This window comes from Oncorhynchus gorbuscha, linkage group LG04, assembly GCF_021184085.1.
Source record: "Oncorhynchus gorbuscha isolate QuinsamMale2020 ecotype Even-year linkage group LG04, OgorEven_v1.0, whole genome shotgun sequence".
In the NCBI taxonomy this organism is placed as follows: domain Eukaryota; kingdom Metazoa; phylum Chordata; class Actinopteri; order Salmoniformes; family Salmonidae; genus Oncorhynchus; species Oncorhynchus gorbuscha.
In genome coordinates this window covers 27,848,352-27,873,938 of record NC_060176.1, presented here as the reverse complement: position 1 = coordinate 27,873,938, position 25,587 = coordinate 27,848,352, and the positions used below count along the sequence as shown (strand labels likewise).

General features: G+C 42.4%; 1 protein-coding gene across 1 annotated transcript in view; it reads left to right on the top strand.

Annotated features, from left to right (window-relative positions):
- Positions 1 to 25,587, top strand: part of LOC124033932 (MAP kinase-activating death domain protein-like) — an 84,156-nt gene that overhangs the window by 44,732 nt on the left and 13,837 nt on the right. The window contains 27 exon segments of the mRNA XM_046346417.1: positions 226 to 443; positions 668 to 921; positions 1,173 to 1,312; positions 1,662 to 1,775; positions 3,305 to 3,343; positions 4,279 to 4,338; positions 6,204 to 6,318; positions 7,651 to 7,837; positions 7,954 to 8,104; positions 9,940 to 10,038; positions 10,041 to 10,148; positions 11,661 to 11,717; positions 13,392 to 13,495; positions 13,836 to 13,919; positions 14,484 to 14,567; positions 14,569 to 14,643; positions 14,873 to 15,005; positions 16,920 to 16,982; positions 17,566 to 17,686; positions 17,791 to 17,896; positions 18,039 to 18,149; positions 19,430 to 19,537; positions 19,772 to 19,936; positions 20,121 to 20,193; positions 20,917 to 21,023; positions 23,726 to 23,734; positions 24,338 to 24,407. Of these exon segments, the coding sequence (XP_046202373.1) occupies positions 226 to 443; positions 668 to 921; positions 1,173 to 1,312; positions 1,662 to 1,775; positions 3,305 to 3,343; positions 4,279 to 4,338; positions 6,204 to 6,318; positions 7,651 to 7,837; positions 7,954 to 8,104; positions 9,940 to 10,038; positions 10,041 to 10,148; positions 11,661 to 11,717; positions 13,392 to 13,495; positions 13,836 to 13,919; positions 14,484 to 14,567; positions 14,569 to 14,643; positions 14,873 to 15,005; positions 16,920 to 16,982; positions 17,566 to 17,686; positions 17,791 to 17,896; positions 18,039 to 18,149; positions 19,430 to 19,537; positions 19,772 to 19,936; positions 20,121 to 20,193; positions 20,917 to 21,023; positions 23,726 to 23,734; positions 24,338 to 24,407 (2,955 nt within the window).

Sequence of the window (25,587 nt, the reverse complement as noted above, 5' to 3'; positions counted from 1 at the left end):
TGCCTGTGTAATTGCAGCCCAAGAACCACCCAGCTTACACATACTTATTGTTATGACAAAAAAAACAGTCAATTCCCCCTTATTATAATAACTGACAGTTGTTTTCATCTTGAAAAATGGCAACCTAAAATGACCAATTCCTTTCAGATAGTCACTAGCTAAACATTTTATTTTGTGACCCTTTGGCCATCAATAGCAACTAATATCTGTCTTCTGGTGTCGTAGACCTGGATCCCCCTACCCACGCTGCACTGGGAGATGCCAGCGAAGTGGAGTTCCAGGACTTCCAGGAGTTCAAGGGAGAGGGTCCCCTCCCTCAAGAGAAGGCACTGCCCGAGGGGGGCGATGGACCTCCTGAACCTCCTGATGGACAAGCCCTCCGCTCGAGCTCCAGCACAACCGCCAGCTCCAGCCCCAGCACAATCATCCAGGGAGTCAACAATGTCAGTGAACCGCTCAATTTACACCAGAATAAAATTATGCAGTTAACACTGTTTTTAACAACTGACATTTTTGGCGAGTGACGTTTGAATTTGTTCATAACTCTTGACCATGAGAACACAATAATTATATCTTTGCTTGAGTTGTTTTCCTTCCTTTATAAAGTGGCAATTTAAGTGTATTTAGTATCAACCATTAGTAACCATTTGATGTTCATTGTGTCCAGGAGCAGGCAGAACCAGTGGAAATGGAGGCGTTGGCCAGTGCAGCTCTACAGAACCCTGTCCCGGGATTGGGCGTTCCGCCCTTCTCCAGACCTCCTCCAGATGCTGCCCCTGTGGGACCAGCCAATAAGACGGGAGAGTACGACAACCCCTACTTTGAGCCTCAGTATGGCTTCCCTACTGAGGAGGACCCTGAGGCAGAAGACCAAGAGGAGACGTACACGCCCCGGTTCAACCAGAACCTCAACGGCAACAAGTATGTTACAACACACCTACGCCATAACACTGTACACACAAACAAGCATCATAAGCCACACATTCTGAAAACCATAGTTAAAATAAAATAAAAAACAGTGATGTATACATCTCTTAAACATACACACCTAATTAAGTCTCTCAGCTTCTGAATTCTGCATCTATGATATGCCTCTGGTATAGCAGTCGAAAAACTACGCTAACAAAACGTGACACTCCCTCCGGACCTCTAACACATGTTCTGCTCCACAGAGCCCAACGCCTCCTGAGGCCCAGCAGCCTAAAGCTGCCCGGAGAGTCAGACGGAGAGGGCGACTCCCGCAACAGTTCTCCAAATTCCACCATCTCCAACAACAGCAGCGATGGCTTTGGGGGCCTCATGTCCTTTGCTAGTGAGTCTCCTCAACCAGGGCCTATTTTAGTTGTATGATAATCACAGACCTGAAAGGGCTGGATTGGTGACAGATACACTTTGTCCTCCAAAACACTGAAGGGGGAAATGTGTAAGGGTTACTCAGCGGGTAATACTGGTTGCTGAACTTCTCAACCAGGAAGACAACCAGAAATGTACAGTTTACAACCAGAAATGTACAATATTTGCTAGGTAGGGATTGAAATGGAACTTGACGTTAGGCTGCAAGTCATCATGGGTATATACTATAGGATGGTGAGACATGGACAAATGTTGGTTTCTTTGTGAGACTTCATCGGTCATCAGCGACTCTCTCTCCATCACTACAGGTAATCTGTACAAGAACCACGGCACCAGTTTCAGCCTCTCCAACCTGTCTGTACCCAATAAGGGGGGGCTGAGGGAGAAGGCCGCTGGGGCTGGGCCCTTCCCCAATCTCAAAGGTACATTACTAAATGGAGCACTTTTCCCTGTTTTGTCCACCTTTCATGTTATCTTCACTCACCCTTCTTTTTCGCCCCTTTTTTTGGACCTTTTATCCATCTCATCTCCTTCTCAATTTCACTCTCTGTGGCTGTGTTCCCCTCTTACCTGTTTTCTGTACAATTGTTGTGCCCTACAGCAGATTGAGGTCAGGTTTGTCAGTTGAAGGCAGTAGAGGCAGGCTGTCTACTAAAACCATGCCCTTTCAAAGTTCAAATGATTGTCATACTTTGTAACCACTGCAAGAGTTGTATAAATGTTTTCGTTTTGTCATGGGCATTAAAAATAATAATATTTGGAGTGCAAATATCACCAGAGTGCACATTTCTACAATATTGTATACACCGTATCATGACAAGACACATTGAGCATAAGCTATTCCCATGTGAAGTCATCTTAATCATTTAAAGTAACTGTCCAGTGTTTCCAGATTTCTTTCTTTGAAATATGACCTATAATTAATTACAATATGAGGAAATATTTTTAATTCCAATTTTCTATTTAAGTATGTTCGCAAGTAGCTTTTCTGTGTTTGAATTATGTGGGCATACCCCAACAACAGAATGGTGTCAGCATATACCAGTCATTTAAAACCGCTGATTGGCCAGCTCAGCCTATGAGCCAACATGATGTCATATTCTATGAGGAAATGGCAAGCATTTTTGAAAAACTAAGTGGTTTTTTTTCTCCAATTTATGCTTTGGCCACAAATACAAGTATGGGATGAGTTAACATTATTTGGTTATGAGTTAACAGCATATATTTTATTTTAAAAGTAAGATGTTCCCTTGACGTTTAGGCCTACTTTCAATGGTGTGGAGAAGGAAGGAGAGTAGAGATGACCATAATGTGTAACTCTGACTGACATGTTGAACTTCGTTAATTTCTTCTTCAGAAGCTGCTGCTTTGTTTGCGCTAAGTAGAGTAGCCAGGAGTAGTATCGACAGTATGTCAAGTAAGCATTCAGTGCTCATGCTGAAATGTCTGGCAAGCCAGTTTAAGCTACACAGTATGGCATTTATGCAACTTTATATTGTAGATTTTTACCTTCTTTCCATTTGCCTTTTCCCCTCTAATTTTTAAAATTTTAATTTACAAAAATATAGAATATTTTAATTTTGACGTAGAGGTCGACATTGAGGAAGGTTTGTAGAAATCTTTATTTTTATTATATATTTGTATTTTTTTTAGAATGAAACCTTCATTCTAAATTTGTATTTGTCCCCCTCTGGACTGCCATGTTGATGTATGGCATTAGGTGGATATTGAGGACCTGACAAAAGTTAGAATTTTCTCTCAAGTACCCCGTTTTCTATGTTCCCAATCCCACATGGTTGCCTGATTTTGTTATGAGAACATTTGTGAGAGAAAATAAGAAATGCATGTGTTAAACTCAATAGCCCCACACTGTGTGTGACAGCTGCCATAGCAAACGAACGTTTGTTTCTTTTTTCCTTTGATGGTGATTTGTTTTGAATTGACTGTTCAGATGACAGCCCGACTAGTAGCCCTGGCCCAGACAGTCCGGGTATGTTATTGTCTGGTGTGGTAGTTTGTTTTGCCCTACAACTAGCTCCAGCTTTGACCCTTATTCGATCCTACCTACCGGAGTTCATATTACTCAGGTTGCATACTAGGAGATATACCTGTATTTTCATTCATGTATATCCATATCCTTCCCTCTGTTTCCTTGTTATTCCTCTCTGTTTGGTGGGAGTCTGATGCGCGATGATGCACACATTTATAGACGACAGATCTCTTAATTTGCAAACATATTATCCCCTTTATGTGGCATTTTCACTGGAATTTGGTGTTTTTTTTTCTTGGTTTCCCAGCAGGGTTGGGGTCAAGTTTGATTTCAAGTCCACTCAATATTTGAAGATGAATTCAGTTCCTGAATGGCAAATTACCCATTGCTTTCGATGAGGATTTTTCATTTCATCCATTGAAGTACAATTGATTACCCAAATGGACTGGAATTGAAATTAAACTGACATGATCTCCTTGCAGTCTGTTGCCTTGCTTGCTGGCCTGTTCAGTGGCTCTCCATCATTCTTGTGTGTTCTCCGTCTGAGTTCTCTTGGGTCAGAGAGCCCACAAACTCTCACTCCTCTGGACATAGACCCTTAAAATTGGCAAATGCTTTCCCCCACCCCTAAATATGTTGGGATCCTAACAGAAGTAACCTAAATCTGATTGGTCATGAAATTTAATGGCTATAACCTTTTTAGGTTATGTCACGCATTTTATTTATTTATTTGTTAAAAATGTGCTGCCCCCTTCCTTGGTCTGTCTCCCTCGCACTTTCTTTTTCTCCCTCTCGCTTTCCTGCTTTCTTTGTGTACTCTGTCAGTGTGTTGCGGTGCATGTGTGTTGTGGGTTGATGTTCAGACTGGTCCGGTCCGGTGTCCCTCTCTGTCCCTCTTTCCACTTCTCTGCACTAATTCTGGGTTTTGTGTCCAGTATTTGGACTAAATTCTCTAATGGAGATAATTACAGAGGCCGGCCCGGGGAGCGGAGAAGGTGGGTTCCGCCCTTTAAAAACTGTGTGGGCTGCATGCTTCTCCTAGCCAGTCAACTACGTCTCCCAGCATCCACCTCACTCACCCCCTCAATCCTCTGTCACCTGACATGCACCATCGAGAGATCATTCATCGTCATACATCATCGAGTCTGTTCTGTTGTCCTTCACCATCCACAGTGACTGTTGCCCCAATCACTAACCCATTTACACGTCTTTGTATTAGTTTGGGTTGGGCCCTCACAATCTTAGCTTGTTAGAAGCTGTGCATCCCATATTAACAATTGCGAAGATGATGCCATTCATTTTTTTTGTGCCAATCTAAGTCTGCATTCCACAGTATTGTATGGGACCTGACAAGATGTTGATTCGAGTTGGTCAACATCAGCTTTCCCATTATTCTCCAAGCCAAACAATAAGTTATATTTGCATGTTTGGCCACCTCTTTGGTCTCTCACATACACACCTAGACCTCCCATCACCTTGCCAGTGGAGGCAGGCCGTAGCCAATCAAAACTGCCACCCTGTAGGTAAGGCATGACATCATTCTTCCAATGCTGTGAGTTAGTTTTAATCAGTGTTTAATTGATAATTGAATTAAGCGGTACAGTTTCGCAGCACCAAGAGTGCTGTTCTGTCTTACTTCCTGAACTCATAGTCACCGGTTTTGATTGGAGTTGTCATTGGACACTTAGTTGGCTTTGTGGTTAATGAGCATCTGTACAAGTACCACAGTGATCAAATGGAATGGAATTATTTGAAGTCCTGTGATGCATGTTGTACAACTTATGGACGAAACTTCGGAAAATGTGGGGCAAAATGTCATCATTGTCAGGTGAGGTCTTTGGTAACATGCGGTCATAAAGCCTACAATAATGCATAAGTAATGCCATGACAAAATCGGATATACCGGTAACCGATGACGTCTGTTTATGACAAGGAACCAATACATTTTTGGTGGGTGTTTTTTATTTGTATCCTCACCTTCAAGGCATTACCTTTAGCCTAAATGTCCAGTGTCAAACAGGTGACCCCCCCCTCCCTGGGCGAAAACATTGTTTCCAAGTCATACAAAAAAAAGTGTGATGTTGAATCAACGTGGAACACTGATTGGATTTGCAAAAAGTCATCAACGTAAGGGAATCAAAATGTGACGACTCAACCAAATGTAAACCAAAAACAGACGTTGAACTGAGGTCTGCCTGGTGGGTAAGCTATGTAGGCGCAACAATATTATAATCAGTTTGATAATAATATTGTTCACAGGCCCAATCTCTGCAAGTGATCCACCATACCTTTGTATAACATGGCACTGTGCGTTCATGTCAGTGTGTGTCTGTCTAACTGTACAAGGTGACTAACAGTGTGAACACTACAATATGTATCTTCCCGTTAGCCCTGTGTGTGATTATCGACCCATCTTTATTTTTAGTTATTTTTCTGCATGACACAACTTGTCGGTCTTGTTGCCATGCAGATTCCGCTCCAATCTGACATCTGCTAATGTGTGATGCCCAAACACAGCGTCATTTTGACTCCCCCTTGATCTGTCCCTCACCTTTTAGTGTCTGAATATGAAACCTGTAGCTCAGCTAGTCATTAGCTAGTGTCCCTGCCACTGAAAATGTGTGTGTCCTTTCATATATGCAGGATGTGTCCCATCTTCTTTGTCTATTAGTCTTTGATGTGGTTATCTAATTAGTACATCGTAGTGTGATTTGGGGGCTTTGTAGTGAAGTGTATAAGCTCATCCTGTATCAAGTCAGCTAGTATTTCTGTATGTATGTCTCTGACTTGTCGTTTGTTATGGCTTTGTGCTTTCCATGGTATTTACTAGATACCTCACTGTTCTATATGGCTCCTGCAGGAGGCGCCCGCGGTCCCCCCAGAGCCCTCGTTGACCAGAAGTCGTCGGTCATTAAGCACAGTCCCACGGTCAAGAGAGAGTCCCCCTCTCCCCAGGGTCGTGCCAACAATACCAGGTAACAGACCACTATGAGACTGTACTACCAGGACATTGCTGACTGACTAATGCTGACTGACATTTATTTAAATTAGTTTACCACCTTCATGGCATAAAGTCTTCATGGTATAATGTTGGCCATCAAAAACAAAAGCTGGTTGTCATATAATGTCAAATTACAGACCTGGATAGGTAATATATCAATCCCCTTTAGGAGAAGGGTTGTCTAACTTAACTCTTGGAACTACCCATCCCAGATCCGGGAGAATTGTCATCAACTACAGTAATTAGCATAGCGCAACGGCTAAAAAATATTACTAGAAAATATTCATATTCATGAAATCACAAGTGAAATATAGTGAAACACAGCTCAGCCTTTTGTTAAATACCCTGTCATCTCAGATTTTGAAATTATGCTGTACAGCCAAAGCAAGACAAGTGTTTGTGTAAGTTTATCGATAGCCTAGCATAGCATTATGTCCAGCTAGCAGCAGGAAGCTTGGTCACGAAAATCAGAAAAGCAATCAAATTATTTGTTTACCTTTGATGAGCTTTGGATGTTTTCACTGACGAAACTCCCAGTTAGACAGCAAATGTTCCTTTTGTTCCGTAAAGATAATTTTTATACCCAAAATACCTCCGTTTGTTGGTCACGTTATCTTGAGAAATCCACCGGAAATCGCGGTCATGACAACGCCGAAAAGAATTCCAAATTATGTCCATAATAACGACAGAAACATGGCAAACGTTTTTTATGATCAATCCTCAAGGTGTTTTTCAAATATCTATTCGATAATATATCAACCGGGACAATTGGCTTTTCAGTCGGAGCGAGAGGAAAAATGACTACCTCTGTCTTTTACGCAAGAATCACTCTGAGAACCCACAGCTGGCCACTGACGCAATGTAGTCGTTTACACTCATTCTTCAACATAAAGGCGCGAAACTAGGTCAAAATGCTGTAGACACCTTAGGGAATACGTAGAAAAAGGAATCTGGTTGATATCCCTTTCAATGGCCAATAGGGGTGCATAGGAACACAACGGTTTCAAAATAAGAGGTACTTCCTGATTGGATTTTCCTCAGGGTTTCGCCTGCAATATCAGTTCTGTTATACTCACAGACAGTATTTTTACAGTTTTGGAAACTTTAAAATGTTTTCTATCCTAAGCTGTCAATTATATGCATATTCTAGCATCTGGTCCTGAGAAATAGGCGGTTTATATTGGGAACATTATTTTTCTAAAAATAAAAATAGTGCCCCCTAGTTTCAAGAGTTAAGAGCCAATGGTGACGTACAAAAAGGGGGAGTGTGAACAGAGTGACTGAACCAGAGCTGTGTGTGTCCCAGTGAGAACCAGCAGTTCCTGAAGGAGGTGGTGCAGAGCGTGTTGGAGGGCCAAGGCGTGGGCTGGCTCAACATGAAGAAGGTGCGCCGCCTGCTGGAGAACGAGCAGCTACGCGTCTTCGTGCTGAGCAAGCTGAACCGGGCCGTCCAGTCAGAGGAGGATGTCAGGCAGGAGGTCATCCGTGATGTGGTGAGTGGCTCCACCCCCCGGGTGGGGAGAAAGGAATGGGGCAAGAGAGGGGAAGAAAGAACATTTTAATTAAATAATACCTTACATTTAAACTGTGTGTGTGTTCTACTCTTCAGGAGATTAGCAGGAAGGTGTACAAGGGCATGTTAGACATACTGAAGTGCACCGTTTCTAGTCTGGAACACTCGTACACCAATGCCGGGCTTGGAGGCATGGCCAGCGTCTTCGTTCTACTGGAAATAGCACGCACCCACTACCAAACCAAAGGTAACGTTCAGAAAACCTATACTCGACTGAAAGTGTCAACATTTTCTCTCAAAGGACACATTCAGTCAGCATGTCATGCCCCCTCCCAAAACTATGACTTAACTATTTCCTCTGAAAAAATGAAAGGTACTGATGCTTGATTCTTGTTTGAAAGTGCTTATCAGCGTTTCATATACTCCACTTATTTAAAGGCAACGTAAGTATTGGATAGGAAAAGGAGTACAATCTGGAGAATTTCTTCTAGCAACTCATTTGAAAAGTAAGCAATATGTTTTTACAGCAGTGAGTTCTGGTTTAATCTCTCTGAGTCAGTACCGCCAACGCATGCCTCATTTTTAGGTGACTTTTGCACTTTGTTTAAGCATTCACCGAACAAATTTGGGTCATGAGAGCAGAAGACAAAACAACTAGGGATATGACAAACGATAACATTTAATAAAATTCCACTCAAATTCGCAGTGCAGCTTTGCTGCTGCCAGCAACGCGTTGGGTCTCAGTGCGTTCCTTTCAGATGTTTAAGCATTGCACCTCTTCCACCATTACTGTACCTCCCACCTTGCAAAGTTTACATTTCCTTCCTCATCTAACTTCTTAAAGTATTGCAATACAGGACTTCACTGCTGTTTCTTGCCTTTCTCTGCCTTTTTCCAACTGTTAACGACGATGGCGTAGTGGTGGAGTCGAATACAAAATAATTGATTCCTCGACTCCATGCACGTCGAGTCACATTTCTTAGTGTTAAGATTCGACTCCTAAGATTCAGTATTTTTGGAATGGAAGTAACTGATAAGTTGCCGTACTTCCGAGAACACAAACCCTTGCATCTTTCATAGATAGCTAGCAAGCGATGGAGAGAGAGGGGAGGGGCACAGTATAGGCAGGTCGGTCACCAGGCAGATGGGTCTAGTGCTATCGGCAATCAAAAGCTGTATTTCTTGGCTTACAAAGTCTCACAACTTCAGTAAAGCAGGGCCTATCAACAATAAATAAGCTAGGATATTCTACACGCAACAGACCGAAGACTGAACACACTCGCATCACTAGTGAATAGAAAGAGCAAAGGCATGTGTAATCATTAGTCCAAATAGTTACAGGCGAGCCAGCGTGATGGAGAGCAAGGAGGGGGCAGGCAGAAAAACAAATGTGTGCAACTATGGGGCAAAACAGACTGGGTTGGCTTAGATTGTTGACTTGGAAACTATAGTATCCAATGTTTATTGAAAACATAAATACATTTGCACAATGAGCACTTGTTGTCTCTCAAATACATCTTTGCAGTTGACGATTAGCTAGCTAGTGCATTTTTTTTGCCATATATGCATTGACATGAAATCAGTCAAAATACCTCGGAACAAGAACTAGCTGAAATGAGTTACTTACAATTCCCCACATGGCAGTTTCTTGTCACAACTCACGGACGTATGCGCATCGTTTTCGTGTCAGCTAACCCATCTATATGTCTTGGTAATCTGTTTTGCATGCCTCGCAAATTCACCAATGTAGACTAAAGTTATATTTAAATTAAATTACACTACTTTTCTAGTTAGGCTATAACACGGAAAATAATATGTTTTGTGATCACTGCACTGCTATTTTAATTATGTGGGGAGGGGGGGGGAACAGTAAAACAAGTTTTTTTTTTCGGTTTGGGATTTTTCTAAATGTTAAGGAACCCAATTTCATTTTAGCGTTTGAACGTTCACACCCCTACAAACAACTGTCTATTCTAACCTTCAAACCTCCCACTGCAACTCTATACTTTTTCTTCTCTCGTTACTATCTCTTCCCCTTCTTCCCTATTCTTCTCCCTTTTTCCTTCTTGGTGGCCCCAGTAGACCCAGAGAAGCGCAAGCGGAGCCCCAGTGACTCTGCAAGCAGCCCGGGCAGCAAGGGGAGCCCGTCTCCCCGCATGGAGGGCACCAAGCCCCCCCGGGGCTCCTTCTGGTTCCCCGTCTCCAACTGCCGCACCCCACCTCCGGGGGCAAAGGCACCCGCCACTTTGACACTCGGAGTCTGAACGAGGAGAATTTTATTGCCTCCATTGGTGTGTAAACCCACCCCATCCCCCCCCTTGCATGCACTCTGAGAGCACCCCTTGCCCCCCCTGCTCACCAGTCTAAACCCTGCCCTACCCCTTGACCCACCTCTCTCCAACCAGGCAACAAGGGGCATGTTGTCCCCTTCCTTAGAAAAAGAGCTCCTTATGATATTCCATTCACTTTGACCCACACCAGTGATGTGCGCCCAATGGTCAGCATTTAAAGCTGTAAAACTCTGAAATATATTTAGAACGTAAATACGGTATGCTGGTTTGCCATAATATTTGGACACAGGTTGCATATTTGCACATCATGCAACTCTAATTCAATTTGACAAATAACCACATTTGAATTCCAGATCTGGCCTCGGATAATATGTTGCAATGTGTGCGAGATTGGAACAGCCTTGAGCGGTGTAGGCGTGTGTGAAATATTGCATTGAGCCCACCACCCACGGCCTGGATGTGTTGTGTCCCTCCCCACCCTTCTCTGAATGTTGAGTGCCCCTGTTTGCTGCCACCTCTCGTGGAGTCCTCATTTGTTTGCCTTCTAGCACCTTGACTGCATGTCTTCGTTTTCCGTTGTCTTCTCGAAACTCCAAATCTGCAGTACTGTGCTAAGGAGTCTGAAGACCTGTCTCTGCCTTTACTGCAGGTTTCCTTAAAGCCCTCTGTACAAGTAGCAGCTCTCTCAGCTCTAGCATGGAGGGTGGAGCGTCACTCCCCAGTAAACAGGCCCAAGGAAGAGACAAATTTCATGCTCACCGTTAGCAAGCCACGGTTGGAGTTTAGCTTAGGGATAGGGCTAATTAACACTGAACATCGTGGAAAATGAGCACCGCAATGCTTGTCCTTTCGACCACCTTTCTACCTCAAATGTTACTTTGGGTCTGTATACAGGGGACAGATTCACCCAACTCCCTCAATCTCCCAACCTAAGCTCACTTCACCAGCCCCTTTTTTCTCTTTGGGAAGATGCAGCTTTAATTCTACGGAATGTCTTTTTGAGACTTGCACCCCTGCTTCTGCAACAGCTCCATTCAACCTGCTGGCTAGCTGGCTGGCCACTCCACCCCCATCCCATGCCCTTCACAAAGCCCTGCTGCCTCTGTCACCCTGGTTCTGGAGAGCCACACACTGCTAGCCAATAACTTAGCGCCTCGGTCACAGAACATTTTAAAGGAACCCCAGTATTCCACCTTGTGTGGTTCTCCAGGACCATGGTCCAGGAGTGTTGGGTGTGTTGTAATGTTACACCTCAGTAGCAGTAACTGGCAATGGATCAAACTCTGCATACATATAATTATGTCATAGTGTTCCATATTGCCAAGCTGAAATGTGACTACTCTCAGACATTACAAAACATCCTCTATTGTTAAAATAACAGAATTTTTTAAATGCCTAATTTTGTTTTATGTTATGGTTTATCTAATGCTCATCCTCCATACCTGCCTACTCAACCAGCTCTCTGACACTCTCTCTGTCTTTCTCTCCTTGCTTGCAATGCATCTTGGGTAGAATTGTGGAGCAGGCACCATGAAAAGGATAAGCAAAAAGCTATGGAAAAACAACAGAGTAAGATATTTTTCACACACAAAACAGACTGGGGTATTGCATAACTGCCAGCTCTTAACATTTCTACGCCCTTCTCTCCACCTTTCCCCAACTTATGTTTATTAGTCACAAATGATTTCAATAGTTAATATAAGTGATCATGTTGACATGGATAATGATTCTAGGACTAGGTCTATAAGCTTGATTTGAGGTGTGTTCGTAATGTTTTTTTTGTGTAAATTTTGGGTGAATCAAGTCTTTATCGGTGGAATAACTGAGTTACGCTTGCATATCTCAAATCAGGAGTCAGAACATAGTGAGTCTCTTACTCTCCATAGAGATACTCTGTCATACGTTTGCCAACAACTTTTTCCATTCCTATTTCCTGAGTTGTGAATAAGTCATTGGAAACATAGTCTGTCAGACACATACCCAATCGTTCCCTGTTTTTCCTGGGCTCTTGAGGTTCTATCAAGGTTAAGACAGTTGTGGCATTTCATTTAGCAAATGTCCTTTTCTGGAAAATCACTACACGGCCAGAAGGTACTTAAAAATATTTTAAAAATCTGATAACTGAGCCATGAATGAATACACAATAGAGTACAAACATTGCTTGCAGGTTTGTTGGCTGCATGACCAAATGTATCACAGAAGTCATGGTTACATTTGCATTGAACTATTATAATTGACTGTACTTTCTTCCAATGTCAAGGTTTGATATCCTGGACCCCTCGAAATGTACAGATTGCAGGCCAGCATTTGTTTCATTGTAATAAAATGTTCCTAGAGGTGCATTATGTGAGTCATAACAAGGTGTTTCTGCAACAACTGACTGATATATTAACAACAGCGCTGTTGTTCAATGCTTGTCTAAAAGCAAACTTGTGCAGAAAATGGTCCCCTATTTTGACTGTCCCTCAGTTTGTCTGCATGCCTAACTGCCTGAGTCTGTATGTCAACTTTGACCTCCTTTTATATTGGTATCTGCCTTTGTCAATTACAGTTTGATCTACTTCAATCAATATTCCTACTAATTTTGCACTCTCCACTTGCCTCTAAATAGTCACATGCTTGGTCCTTTGAAAGCTGACCACTGGATCATGGTCATTAGGGCACACGTACCAATGTTTTGCAACCGAAAACAAATGAGATGGTATCTCTCTGTTTTGGGCTATTTACTTCTGTTTTGACCTACTGAACATGAGCTATTGTTACTTATTTATTTTATTGATATTTTTTGAATGCTTCCGGAATATAAAAAAACAACATAGCTGTTGTTGCTGTTGTTCATTGAATTCCACAACAAAAAAAGAAAGACAAGATCCTCCGGCTGAATGGAAGTGTCCCTATTTTAGTGCCAGGATTTCCGGTCAATCCCAAAGTTATGGTGTTCGAGGTCAGACACACACCAATAGCGTTTGCTGGCAGAGAGTACCTTACACCTCTGACCGTAATTTGAAAACCGAGTGTGCACCAATTTCACATGGAGAATCGTGTGAAAAGTATCGTCAGTCAGATCGGAAGACGAACGCTAAATCCACATTCAGTGCGACGTGTGCGAGCTTTTCAATAGCAGTTAGGTCACCAGCACCACCCCCCCACCTCTCTGCCAGTTGCCAATCATGTGACACTCAGTAAGGGGGCAGTGTGGAAGTGCGCATGGCACCCGTGCTTAACTCAACATGTATCCTGCAGGAGCGGAGGGGGCTAAGAAACAGCACCCTGAGCTGACCGACATGGAGGAGAAGAAGTCCCAGATCAGTGCTGACAGTGGCCTCAGCATCACCTCCGGTTCCCAGGTCTGTTCTTATCCAAAGCCAGCTCTTGTAACTAAGCAAACCACAAGTGGAATCTGACATTTTTCACGTCGCTTATCTCCCAACTCTGGCGCTTGGGGGCCACAATGTCTGCTGGTTCTCATTCTTGCCTTTTAATCTGAGTCTGATATAGACCTGGGCAACCAGGGTTGTAGACTGAGTGTTTGGATTTTGATGACATGGACTCATGAATTAGTATTAAGGAGATGACAAAAAACAGGAGTCACTACGGCCCTTGAGAAGAAGTTAATTTCCAATGTTTCTATATGCCTCTGTCTGCTCACCTCTCTCTTTCTCGGTCTTTCTCGGTCTTGCTTTGCAGAAGAGTGACACAGAGTCTGTGACCAGCACTGAACCGCCAGTCCTTACCCGAAGCACCAGCCAGGACTCAGAGGCCAGCACAGTGGTAGGGCATAGCCAACACAGATAAACAATCTCACCCCAATCCTAAACCCCTCTCAACCTTTCCTCCGTGTGACTCATCCCAAGGGCCGCTTACTCCCAAAGTGTGATTTTTTTCCTTAGTCTAGTCTTACAAGGTTTACACTCAAGCTCAAGCCATACATCCCCAGTAACACTCATCCCAAACCAGGTTGCTTCCCAATCTTACTATATTCTGAGCTTGATTAATTTCTAGTCTTTGCTAACTTTGGTCCTACTCATCTCTTGTCTTGCTTTGTCTCAGCCTGGCACAATGGCTCTTGCCAAAACCGTACGTGTCATACTAATCTACCTCATCCCCAGTGTTTCTTAGCCTTAGTGTAACTCAGTGATCCTCAGAAAAAACCTGTAGTACTGCAGCTCTCCAAGAGCAGGGTTGAGGAGTACTGATTTAACTCTTGTCTCTTTTGGCCTCAGTCGAACACATCCTGTGTGTCTTTTAGCCTTAGCCTTACTCAGTGTGAGTTCTCGGTCTCAGTATGCCTGATATTCACTAGTCTCCTGATACTTTGACCCCTGACCCTTCCAGATAAGTAACAGCTCAGGGGAGACGCTGGGAGCTGACAGTGACTTGAGTAGCACCGCTGGAGAGGGCTTGGGTGGCAGGCAAGCCCCCCCACCTCAACCTTTCCAGGGGAACACTGTCCGACAGCGAGATTGAGACCAACCCGGCCACCAGCTCAGTGTTTGTGAGTGGAAAATCCTTCCTGGCTGCTTGATTCACCAGTTAATATTAGTGCAATTGTTTTTTTTGGGGGGGGGGGGTTTCTAGATATGCAAATGCATTCCCTGCAGGACATGAAGTCTTCCTGTGGATGTCAAACTTGTAAATGCAGGATTGGAGGGTGATTCCAATTTTTGAATGTCTTTGGCAAGATTAAATTACTCCATGATATATGTTTCATGGTGTTTGCCCAGGGTAAGACCCAAAAGATGAAGCCTGGTGTGAAGGAGGCGAACGCTAAACTTGTGCCTGTCCTGGCTAAGGGGCCTCCCGCCCAGCCTTTGGAGGACATAAGCATGAGGATTTACCTGTGTGATGGCCTGCTGGGTATGTTCCAAGATGGCTGATGTTTTAGAAAGGCTGTGGTTTAATATCTACTCGTGTCTTCTTTAGTCTCCCTCTGTTCAACTTTGTGGTAAAAAGTTACAGTAAATATGTAGTAGACTCAGCAAGATGTTGCATGCACAAAGAAACAAAATATTAGGTCAATTTCCACATCTAAGAGCGTTGAAGCGCGAGGCTAAACGTCTCTGCTGTCTTGCATCGTGCTCATCTCATATCTGCGGTGCTGCTCGTTGTAACGTCATCTCGCGAAGTCTACCTTTTTTAACAGTGAATCCTTCTTATAAGGCAAAACACAGATATACACAACCAGTCAAAAGTTTGGACACTTTTTTGGGGTTGGTACGTGATTCCATATGTGTTATTTTATAGTGTTGATGTCTTCACTATTATTCTACAATGTAGAAAATAGTAAAAATAAAGAAGAATTACTTGTTACTTTTATTTCTTATTAGCAGTATTTTTAAGCATTTCACTGCAACACCTGTTATATTCGGCGTATGTGACTAATACAATTTGAATGAGTAGGTGTGTCCAAACTTTTTGACTGGTAGTGTGTGTGCGTGTGCGTGTACCTTTCAAAGGTTAGGGGTCACTTAGAAATGTTCTTGTTTTTGAAAGAAAACCAAATTTTGTCGATTTTAAAATTAACATAAAATGTATAAAAAATACAGTGTAGACATGGTTAATGTTATAAATTACCATTGTAACTGGAAACGACTGATTTTTAATGGAATATCTACATACTGCGTACAGAGGCCCATTATCAGCAACCATCACTCCTGTGTACCACTTGCACATTGTGTTAGCTAATCCAAGTTTATAATTTTAAACGGAAAACACCAGTCTCAACGGCAACAGTGAAGAGGGGACTCCGGGATGCTGGCCTTCTAGGCAGAGTTGCAAAGAAAAAGCCATATCTCAGATTGGCCAATAAAATTAAAATATTAAGATGGGCAAAAGAATACAGACACTGGACAGAGGAACTCAGCCAGCATCCCGGAGTCGCATATTCGCTGTTGACGTTGAGACTATTGTTTTGTGGGTACTATTTAATGAAGCTGCCAGTTGAGCGACTTGTGAGGAGTCTGTTTCTCAAACTACTGTAGACACACTAATGTACTTGTCCTCTTGCTCAGTTGTGCACCGGGGGATTCCCACTCTTTCTATTCTGGTTTGGAACCATTTTGTCATGTTCTGTGAAGGGAGTAGTACACAGAGTTGTATGAGATCTTCAGTTTCTTGGCAATTTCTCGCATGGAATAGCCTTAATTTCTCAGAACAAGAATAGACTGACGAGTTTCAGAAGAAAGGTATTTGTTTCTGGCCATTTTAAGCCTGTAAATCGAACCCACAAATGCTGTTGCTCCAGATACTCAACTAGTCTAAAGAAGGCCAGTGTTATTGCTTCTTTAATCAGGACAACAGTTTTCCGCTGTGCTAACATAATTGCAAAAGGGTTTTCTAATGATCTAATGATTTCTAATGATTAGCCTTTTAAAATGATAAACATGGATTAGCTAACACAACGTGCCATTGGAACACAGGAGTGATGGTTGCTGATAATGGGCCTCTGTACGCATATATTGTACGTATTGTACGCATATATTGTACGTAGATATTCCATAAATCTGCCGTTTCCAGCTACATATATGTGTGTGTGATTTGTCAAACTCTTTATCTAAAACTCTTTCTCACTATTTGACTAACACTGCATGAACTGTACTATAAAGCGTGAAGGTAGGTCTGAAGTGAATGAGGTTGGGTCAATTTATTTGTCCTTTCACCCCTTCTCTCTCTGCTTTTGGCTTGCCATTAACCCACTCAGCTCTGAGCTTAACCCTCTTTGCTCTGCTGCTCCTCTTCCTCCCTGCTGCGTGTCCCCGGAACACCTTGCAGGGCGCGACAAGAGCTCCATGTGGGACCAGCTGGAGGATGCTGCCATGGAAACCTTCTCTCTGAGTAGGGCTGACATCTTTCATCTTTTGACCTTCTATGTTTATGCTTGGATGCAATGCCCACCTGGGTTCTGGTGCTCACTTGTGTATTGTCTGGTGCTTTGATGTGGTGCTTTGATCTTTACCACCACTGGATTGCCCATCACACTGAGGGGTTTGTATTGTAAACAATGTCGCAAGGCTCCTATGAATAAGTAAACAAGAGAAAATGTCTCTTGGTTGAAAAAAATACTTTTCAACAATTACATGGTCAGGTGTGTTGTGTTCGTGCGTGTGTTCGTGCGTGTGTTCGTGTGTGTGTGTGTGTGTGTGTGTGTGTGTGTGTGTGTGTGTGTGTGTGTGTGTGTGTGTGTGTGTGTGTGTGTGTGTGTGTGTGTGTGTGTGTTCTGTGGGATCATGTGTCTGTTAATGCATGTCTACTGGCGTGTGTGGGGTGACATGTCGTTGTCAGTGTGAAGGTGATTTTGACCTAGTGATGATTTTGTACAGTAACACTAGTTTTGTGTTTTTGTGTGCCCTTGTGATTGTGGTCATGATGTGTGTGACCTTTGGACACAGATAAGCCAGTGTGTGTTATATTTGTGTAGGTAAGGAGCGCTCTACACTGTGGGACCAGGTCCAGTTCTGGGAGGATGCTTACTTGGATGCTGTCATGTTGGAGAGGGAGGGGATGGGTATGGACCAGGGACCTCAAGAGATGATTGACAGGTACAGGTTGCCTATTAGAGTGGATCTGTATTTTTGAAATGTCAGCCATCCTTGTATAGCTGTGTTTCCTGTTTCGAGTCTGATGGTTACCACTGTTTACACAGATACTTGTCACTCGGGGACCACGACCGTAAGCGCCTGGAGGACGATGAGGACAGGCTGCTAGCTACTCTACTGCACAATATGATCGCCTACATGCTAATGGTTAAGGTGGGTCTATCACACACAATGTTTGACTACGTAACCCCAGTATGTCAACTGCAGCAACTACAAATGTTAAGATAGGTAGGCATCATATATTTCCCAATGTGTCTTGCTAAATTTGTTTGTCTGTCTGTTTCTGTCTGTCCAGGTGAGCAAGAATGACATCAGGAAGAAGGTGAGGCGTCTGATGGGGAAGTCCCACATCGGCCTCAGCCACAGCCAGGAGATCAATGAGTGTCTGGACAAACTGGCTAATTTGGTAAGAACGAACCAAGGGTTCTCTCTCTTCAATAAAATAGGAGCCACTAAGACGGGTCAACTGTTCTACCATGTGGCATATAGATTAAAAGTTTTATATGGTCCTTCAAGCCAGATAATTTCATGCAACACATGTTTTTAGTGTATGTGAGATTATCAGTGTTGCTGATACAGTATCTCTGTTTAACCCACTAGAGTCTAAGCCAGGAATGAAACATTTGATTTGGCATTAATTCTATTACTCATAGAAAAGCATTGAGTAACAGATTCACTACATGGAACAACAATCCCCTAGAAAAATCTAAAATAAGTTTTTTTTCTTATATCTGAGAGATATAAGAAAGATCAGGAAATGTGTATTATAATTTGACATGTATTTAACCCCTTATTTTAGTCACTAAACAGTCTCCATATATACTTCCATAGATTATTTTAAAACTGGTACTGGGGACCTTCAGATGAGGCTTGTGGGCTTCCTAGAGCAAAACAACCGACATGTACAGTACCAGTCAACTTTGGACACACCGACTCATTCAAGGGTTTTCTTTATTTGTACTATTTTCTACATAGTAGAATATTAGTGAAGACATCAGAACTATGAAATAACACATATGGAATCATGTAGTAACCAAAAATGTGTTTAAAAAATCTAAATATATTTTATATTTGAGATTCTTCAAAGTAGCCACCCTTTGCCTTGATGACAGCTTTGCACACTTGGCATTCTCTTCTCTTTTTCAAAAATGAAGAAAAACCCTGGAATGAGTAGGTTTGTCCAAACTTTTGACTGGTAGGTGTGTCCAAACTTTTGACGTGTTCGTGAGAGACTCACCTTTCTACAGAGGGGTCATATTACTGTGTAGCCCAAACTGTTTGGATGCTACAGACAGAAGTTGGCAGATGGGTCTGTTACAACTTCGTAGAGCAAAACGGAGAACACCATCGGGTTCGTGAGAGTCATATTTCCACAGAGGGGTCATAATAGTTTTATAGGCTAAACTGTTCAGACGCTACAAATGTTTTTGTGAGAAGACCAATTTTCTGGGTATCTCGTAGTCTGACAAACACCGTTCTTCTAATTCTGCCACCTTTCACCACAGATGTGGTAGGGCGATCTCGGCGGATGCGGTGGATTGAGATGCAGCCCATGCAACAACAAAAAAAGATATCTCTAGCTTAAACAGATGTATTTTGACTCAGATTTATTTGTGTTAATTATATTTCCATGGGGCCTCAAAAATTGTGGGAGAAGGGTTAGAGTCTTGTTCACTCACATTTCAGAATGGCCGCGAGCTGTCCATCAGACCGAGCGGAAGCCGTCACATCAAGAAGCAGACCTTCGTGGTGCATGCTGGGACAGACACCACGGGGGACATCTTCTTCATGGAGGTATGAGATTCACTTTCCCGGACCTTCCTTGTACTTAGGCCTTGTTCATGTTTTTTTTATTGTGCCCAAGAGATGCATGAAAGCCAGACAAGAGTATCTGAATAGATCAAATTTACCAATCATTGTCAAGAACTGTCAAAATGCTGCAATTTGTAGTTTCAGTAGATCAAGCGTTTAGCTCGACAGTAGATCAAATAATTGCATCCTTTTCCTCTGTCCTTTTCCCCCATTCAGGTGTGTGACGACTGCATAGTCCTGCGCAGCAACATCGGCACAGTGTATGAGCGCTGGTGGTACGAGAAGCTCATTAACATGACCTACTGTCCCAAGACCAAGGTGCTGTGTCTGTGGAGACGCAATGGCCAGGAAACTCAACTCAACAAGTTCTACACCAAGAAGGTGAGCCTCTACTGTCCGCTCGCGTACTGAAATGCGGCTAGCAATTATGAACACCATGATATCCGTGTTAGTGGAACCTCTGATTAAGGTGAATGTAAATGTGGTGACTTTTATGTCAGACTTTGTATAGACACTTTTCCTATTCCATAGTGCATAATCTGAATTCAAATGTTTTCTTGTCTAGTGTCGTGAATTGTATTACTGTGTGAAGGACAGCATGGAAAGGGCTGCTGCACGACAGCAAAGCATTAAACCAGGTATGTGTGCATGTTGGCTAGACTCTTTGAGGCAGCACCAATGTATGATTGCTCTGCGTTTTGAAAATGTATAGCCCTAGGCCAATGGTATTCAAAGTCTGGGTCGGGACCCCTAGTGGAGTTGCAGAGGAATAGCAGTGGGATTGCCTAAATATATATATAAAAAATGTGGAGATTTTTTTTTTTGAGAGTACAGATTATTGTATGGGACAATATACAAACGTTTATGAGAAAGATCATTTTCAAAATGAATGTATTGGATTCTTTTCATTTTGATAAGAGAGATGAAAATGTAACGAATTGAAGGTTATTTGTTCATGTAAAAATTGACATTGACATTGACATTGCATTTGTCAAAAAAAAATGGTGTCCCCAGAAATGCTGGCAAACAAAATGGGGTCCCCAGAAATGCTGGCAAACAAAATGGGGTCCCCAATGAAAAGGTTTGTATACCACTGCCCTAAGGGCTAATAGCAGTTAGTAATAGTTCATAGTCTATGGAAAAGTATAACTTTAGGGTGTAGGAATAACTCTGAGTAAAGGTGAGCTCTAGATTACTGCTTTATCATCCAATAAATTCTATAACCTTTTGAGTCAATCAGCTTAGTTGGCCAAGTAAAGCGTTTACTATCTGTCATCACTAACACTTTTCAAAAGAGATGTACAGCAGAATGGATAGGGGAGGGATCCTTTGGTTTAAGCGATCTGCCCCTCTCTCCATAGGTCCAGAGCTGGGTGGAGAGTTCCCTGTGCAGGACATGAAGACGGGCGAGGGAGGACTGCTGCAAGTCACCCTGGAAGGAATCAACCTCAAATTCATGCACAGCCAGGTAGGGAGGCCTGTATTACCACATACACACATATACAATATATACACACACGCACACATACACACACGCAAAACCACTTAACCTCTTTCCACCCACCTCAATTGTTCTCTCTCTCTCTCTCTCTCTCTCTCTCTCTCTCTCTCTCACTCTCACTCTCACTCTCACTCACACAACTGTGGCTCACTTCCTCTAAGGTCCCTTTAAAAAAAGAGAGAGAATAGACGGCATTTAGGGTTGTTTATGTTTGACATTGATAAATATTTTATAGCCTACTGAATTGAGTGCAAAAGCAGAGTACATTTTGAAGGTACTTTCAGTCACTGTTTTGATCATGACCTTAGAGGAAGAATACATTTTTGTGCTTTGTCTTTCTATGATTTAAAAGATGTTATGTTTTATTTGTGCAGTCACTACGATGTGTGTTTCAAGAAGAAAACGCATATCCACTTAAACATTTCTGTTAAAGGCCTCCCGAGTGACGCAGTGCTAGAGGCGTCACTGCAGATTCTGGTTCAATCCCGGGCTGTGTCGCAGCTGGCTGTAACCGGGAGATGGCGCACAATTGGCCCAGCGTCGTACGGGTTAGGGGAGAGTTTGGCCGGCTGGGATGTCCTTGTCCCCATCGCGCCCTAGCGACTCCTTGTGGCTTCCGGGGGCATGCACGCTGACTTCAGGTCGCCAGCTGTACGACACAGGTGCGGCTGGCTTCCGGGTTAAGCGAGCAGTGTGTCAAGAAGCAGTGCGACTTGGCAGGTCGTGTTTTGGGAGATGCATGGCGCTTGACCTTCGCCTCTTTCGAGTCCGTACGAGAGTTGCAGTGATGGGACAAGACTGTAACTACCAATTGGATATCACGAAATTGGGGAGGAAAAAAGGGGTTAAAAAATATAATAATTGGACATTTCAAAAATATATATAAAATACAAAAATATTATGTTAATACTTAGCATTCTTACTTGTGGTGCCCAAACCTTGTCGTCTGTTCGTGTGTGTGGGGGAAGGCGAGTGTTCTGTTTGTGTTAGAGAGATTTCAGAGGTCAGAGATAAGACGGATGACCTTGTGCAAAGACTTTTCATTAATAATTGCCATTTTTATTTTACTGTTCTTTTCAAGTTTTGTCCCCTTAAATTCCCTTGGCCTGCATATAAAAGTTAGATGAAAAATACATCTTCAAGTATTCACATCTTTTGGGTGTGGGGCAATTCCATTTCCTTAATCAACTTGAGTAAGAATATAATTGACCTCAGTCCTCACCACTGTCACAAGTAGATATTTTTGGACTGAAAGGAAATGCTTGGATCTGAAATAACAATTATACAATTGCTCCGCCAATGATTGAGGGTCATAGGAGTGGGCACTCATTTAATATAAGCAAAGTGACGAAACACACTGGACATATCACACTGTAGGATTGTGGCAAAAACGCATTGAATCAACACAGAATGCCTACTCATAAGGTAATACTCAATTGTAGTAGAATAGAAAAGAATGTTTCTGACCACTACATTCTTTATGAAAGGTCCTATCTATTTGAACTGCTTTCTTGATTTCTTTAGATCACACAGCGCACCTATTTGAAAGTTGAGGCTAGACATTGCAGCGGCCAATCGAGAGTGTATTTGATTGTGCCTTCTTTTTGATGCAACACTTCAACACGTTGGTCTAATTTGAGCCACCTAACAGGTTAGAACACGTTGCTATGGTTGAAGAACAGTTACATCATTGTCATCATCATATAGACTTTAACAAGCGTACAAGAGTCATCAAGTTTGTAAAAACCGTTTCCCTACTACAGACACCTAACTTGCCTTTTAAGGAACAACACATACGTTTGTGCACACCCAGTTTGTGCAACCTAATTGTACGATAATGGTCATGGCTCTCATTGAGATGCTGCTTGGCAAATTCAAACCACCTCTTTTTCCACCGTCAGCTCTGCAGGAGCTTAAGCATCCGTAGTAAATGTCATATTCATAGAGATCATTCACGCAATAACAAACACTTAACAATGTTGTTGTAAAGAACTTTTTCATATAATAGTTATATATATAATAATATAATAAACGCCAACCCATTACATTTTCCCAGTGCAGGCCCACCCAAGCTTCCAGTGTCCGACATGGGTCAACGTAGGGTTAAATACATGGGCATGTTACAGAGGGGTGAGGTTGTTATAGGTGACAGCCTGTTTTGTTGGGGAGGCGCTGTGGCAGAGTGCCCTCTTGTACCTGTGCTACTGAGCTGTTGGTGCCAGCCCTTGTTGCTGGAGGAGGGGGCATGGAGGGCATTGGGGGTGGGAGTGTGTACCCAGCAGTCAAAACGGGTTGAAATAATGTAATTACATCGTGTATTATTATTGGTTTTGTTAAGCTGGTAGTAAACTGTCATTTTCTGGGTTTAGGCCCAGGAACAAACCCAAAAAAAAGGACCAGCTGTTAAAAGTATAGACTCCGACCAACTTTCAGTAGTTATTATTTTTCCACCTTTCGTAGTTTAGCACTTTATCATTCCAGTAGAAATGTCTGTGATGGGTATATTATATTGGCATTGATAGCTGTTAATACGTCCAAGTCCTGTCCATTAGGTTGATTGTTTTTTGGGGGATAGTGCAGCGCCCTCTTTGAGCGCCGTCCAGTGTTTGTGCTCTTCTGTCCGATAATAATTCAATCCGTTTCTCTTCCATGCTCTCTCCCCCTGCAAGGAGCGGAAGGTACACAACCTCTGCTGTGTTTATTTGTTAGCGGTTATGCCATTTTTTTTGGTTGGGTTATTTTTCCACAATTGTTTTTAGCTGTGTGTGGCAAATGTTACTTTATGTGTTCTCATCTCTGTTTTCATATGGAATTTCCATGTATTCAAAAGCATTACATGGGCATTACATTACACAGTGCATTTGCATTAGTCGGGAGAACCGGATTTAATAGCAGTCACCATTGCTTCACTGTTGCTTCAGAATAGCTTTGCTGATGCACACTAAGGCACTATAGTGCGAACAAATTGCCATATTATAGTTTCATTCAGCAAGTAATCATTAATAGCACTCACTTCATCATAGACCTTCCCACAATGCATTTCTACTCACCTAACCCCAGCCCATGTAAGCATTCAATCATGGAAACTTCTGTTTTGTGCTTTCCTATTTCTTTTTGGTAGCGTTTAAAAGCTTGCAAATACCATCCATTTTTCCCTTTTTAGTATTGACTAGATGAGAATTTAACGTTGTTCATTTTCTATCTGAAATGTTTAATTTCAGCCTGTTGTCATTGAGTTGCTAATGTTCTGTCTTGCTGTTTTTGTTTGTTTTTTGTTTTAGGTTTTCATAGAGCTGAATCACATTAAAAAGTGCAATACTGTGAAGGGAGTCTTTGTCCTGGAGGAATTTGGTAATTACCCCATCTATTGATTCTAGGTCTGTACTCGACACGGCAGTAACTCAGCTTCACGACAAACGCAACGCTGACACACAGAGATAGCAACTGTAACGACTCGTGGGTTCAGTGGATTCACAACAGCTCTTGCTTACCTCGGGGCAAATATAGTCCGTGTTAGAATTAGCTAGTTTCATTTGGCAATCGAGAAGTCCAGCCCTCACAAATAGGAATGTTTGCTAATTTCATATTTATTGCTGATTTGATCAAATAAGACAAAACAACCCTATTTGTGAGATTTCTGTTTTTATTTGCTGTCATTTCATTTTGTCCAAAACTATTTTTCGTTTTTAACCATGAGATCTTAGGAGTCAGATCTGTCGTATTATGACGGAAGATTTGATGCACAGCTTGTTTCTGCATCAGACTTTCGTAAGGATCAAATGTTGGAAATGAGTGCTTTTGGGTAGGAAATGGTTTTAGGGTTCACTCGACCAAATAAGATGGTAATGTGCATGAGAGGGGAAATTCATCAAAGCCCAGAGCAAAGGGAAGCAGAGCCCCAGATCTCGTTTTCACGGTTTTAAAAAAAAACGCTCATTAAGAATAAAGGACAACTACGTTGATTTTATATTCTCAGCTCTCAGTTGAAGCTGAATTATCTTGAAAAACAATTTCAATTTAGATTCCTAGGGGGTACTTGATCTGCTTGCTTGATCTTCAGGATAGAATGATGCTAACTTGTTGGAAATGGACACATCTGGGTTGCGTTGAGGAGGCACAAAAACAAACCATTAAGAAAAGGAAAATGTGCTTTCTTAGGCATGTTCAGGTAGTATCTCAGCCATTGCAAAACATTTTTGCTCAATGGTGCCTACTAAATGCGATTAGTGATTCCTTTCCTGAGACCAGGGCTACTATTTAGATATTTAGAGCATTTCCTTCTTGATGTGTACAGTAGATGGTTTGTCATGGCTTATTATACTGCCATATTTGAAATCGATAACCAGTGACCAGTGAGATTGTTAGGAGAGGCCTAGATCTGTGATAGGTGATAGCCCCCATCTCTGTCAGCGCTGGACTGGGTTACTGCCGTGTCTCTGTGCTGCTTTTGTAATACGTTACCCTCATCTTTGCCGCTATGAAAACCTTCATTCTCCAGCAGGTAAAGTGCTGTCAAATTTCTCTTCTCCTT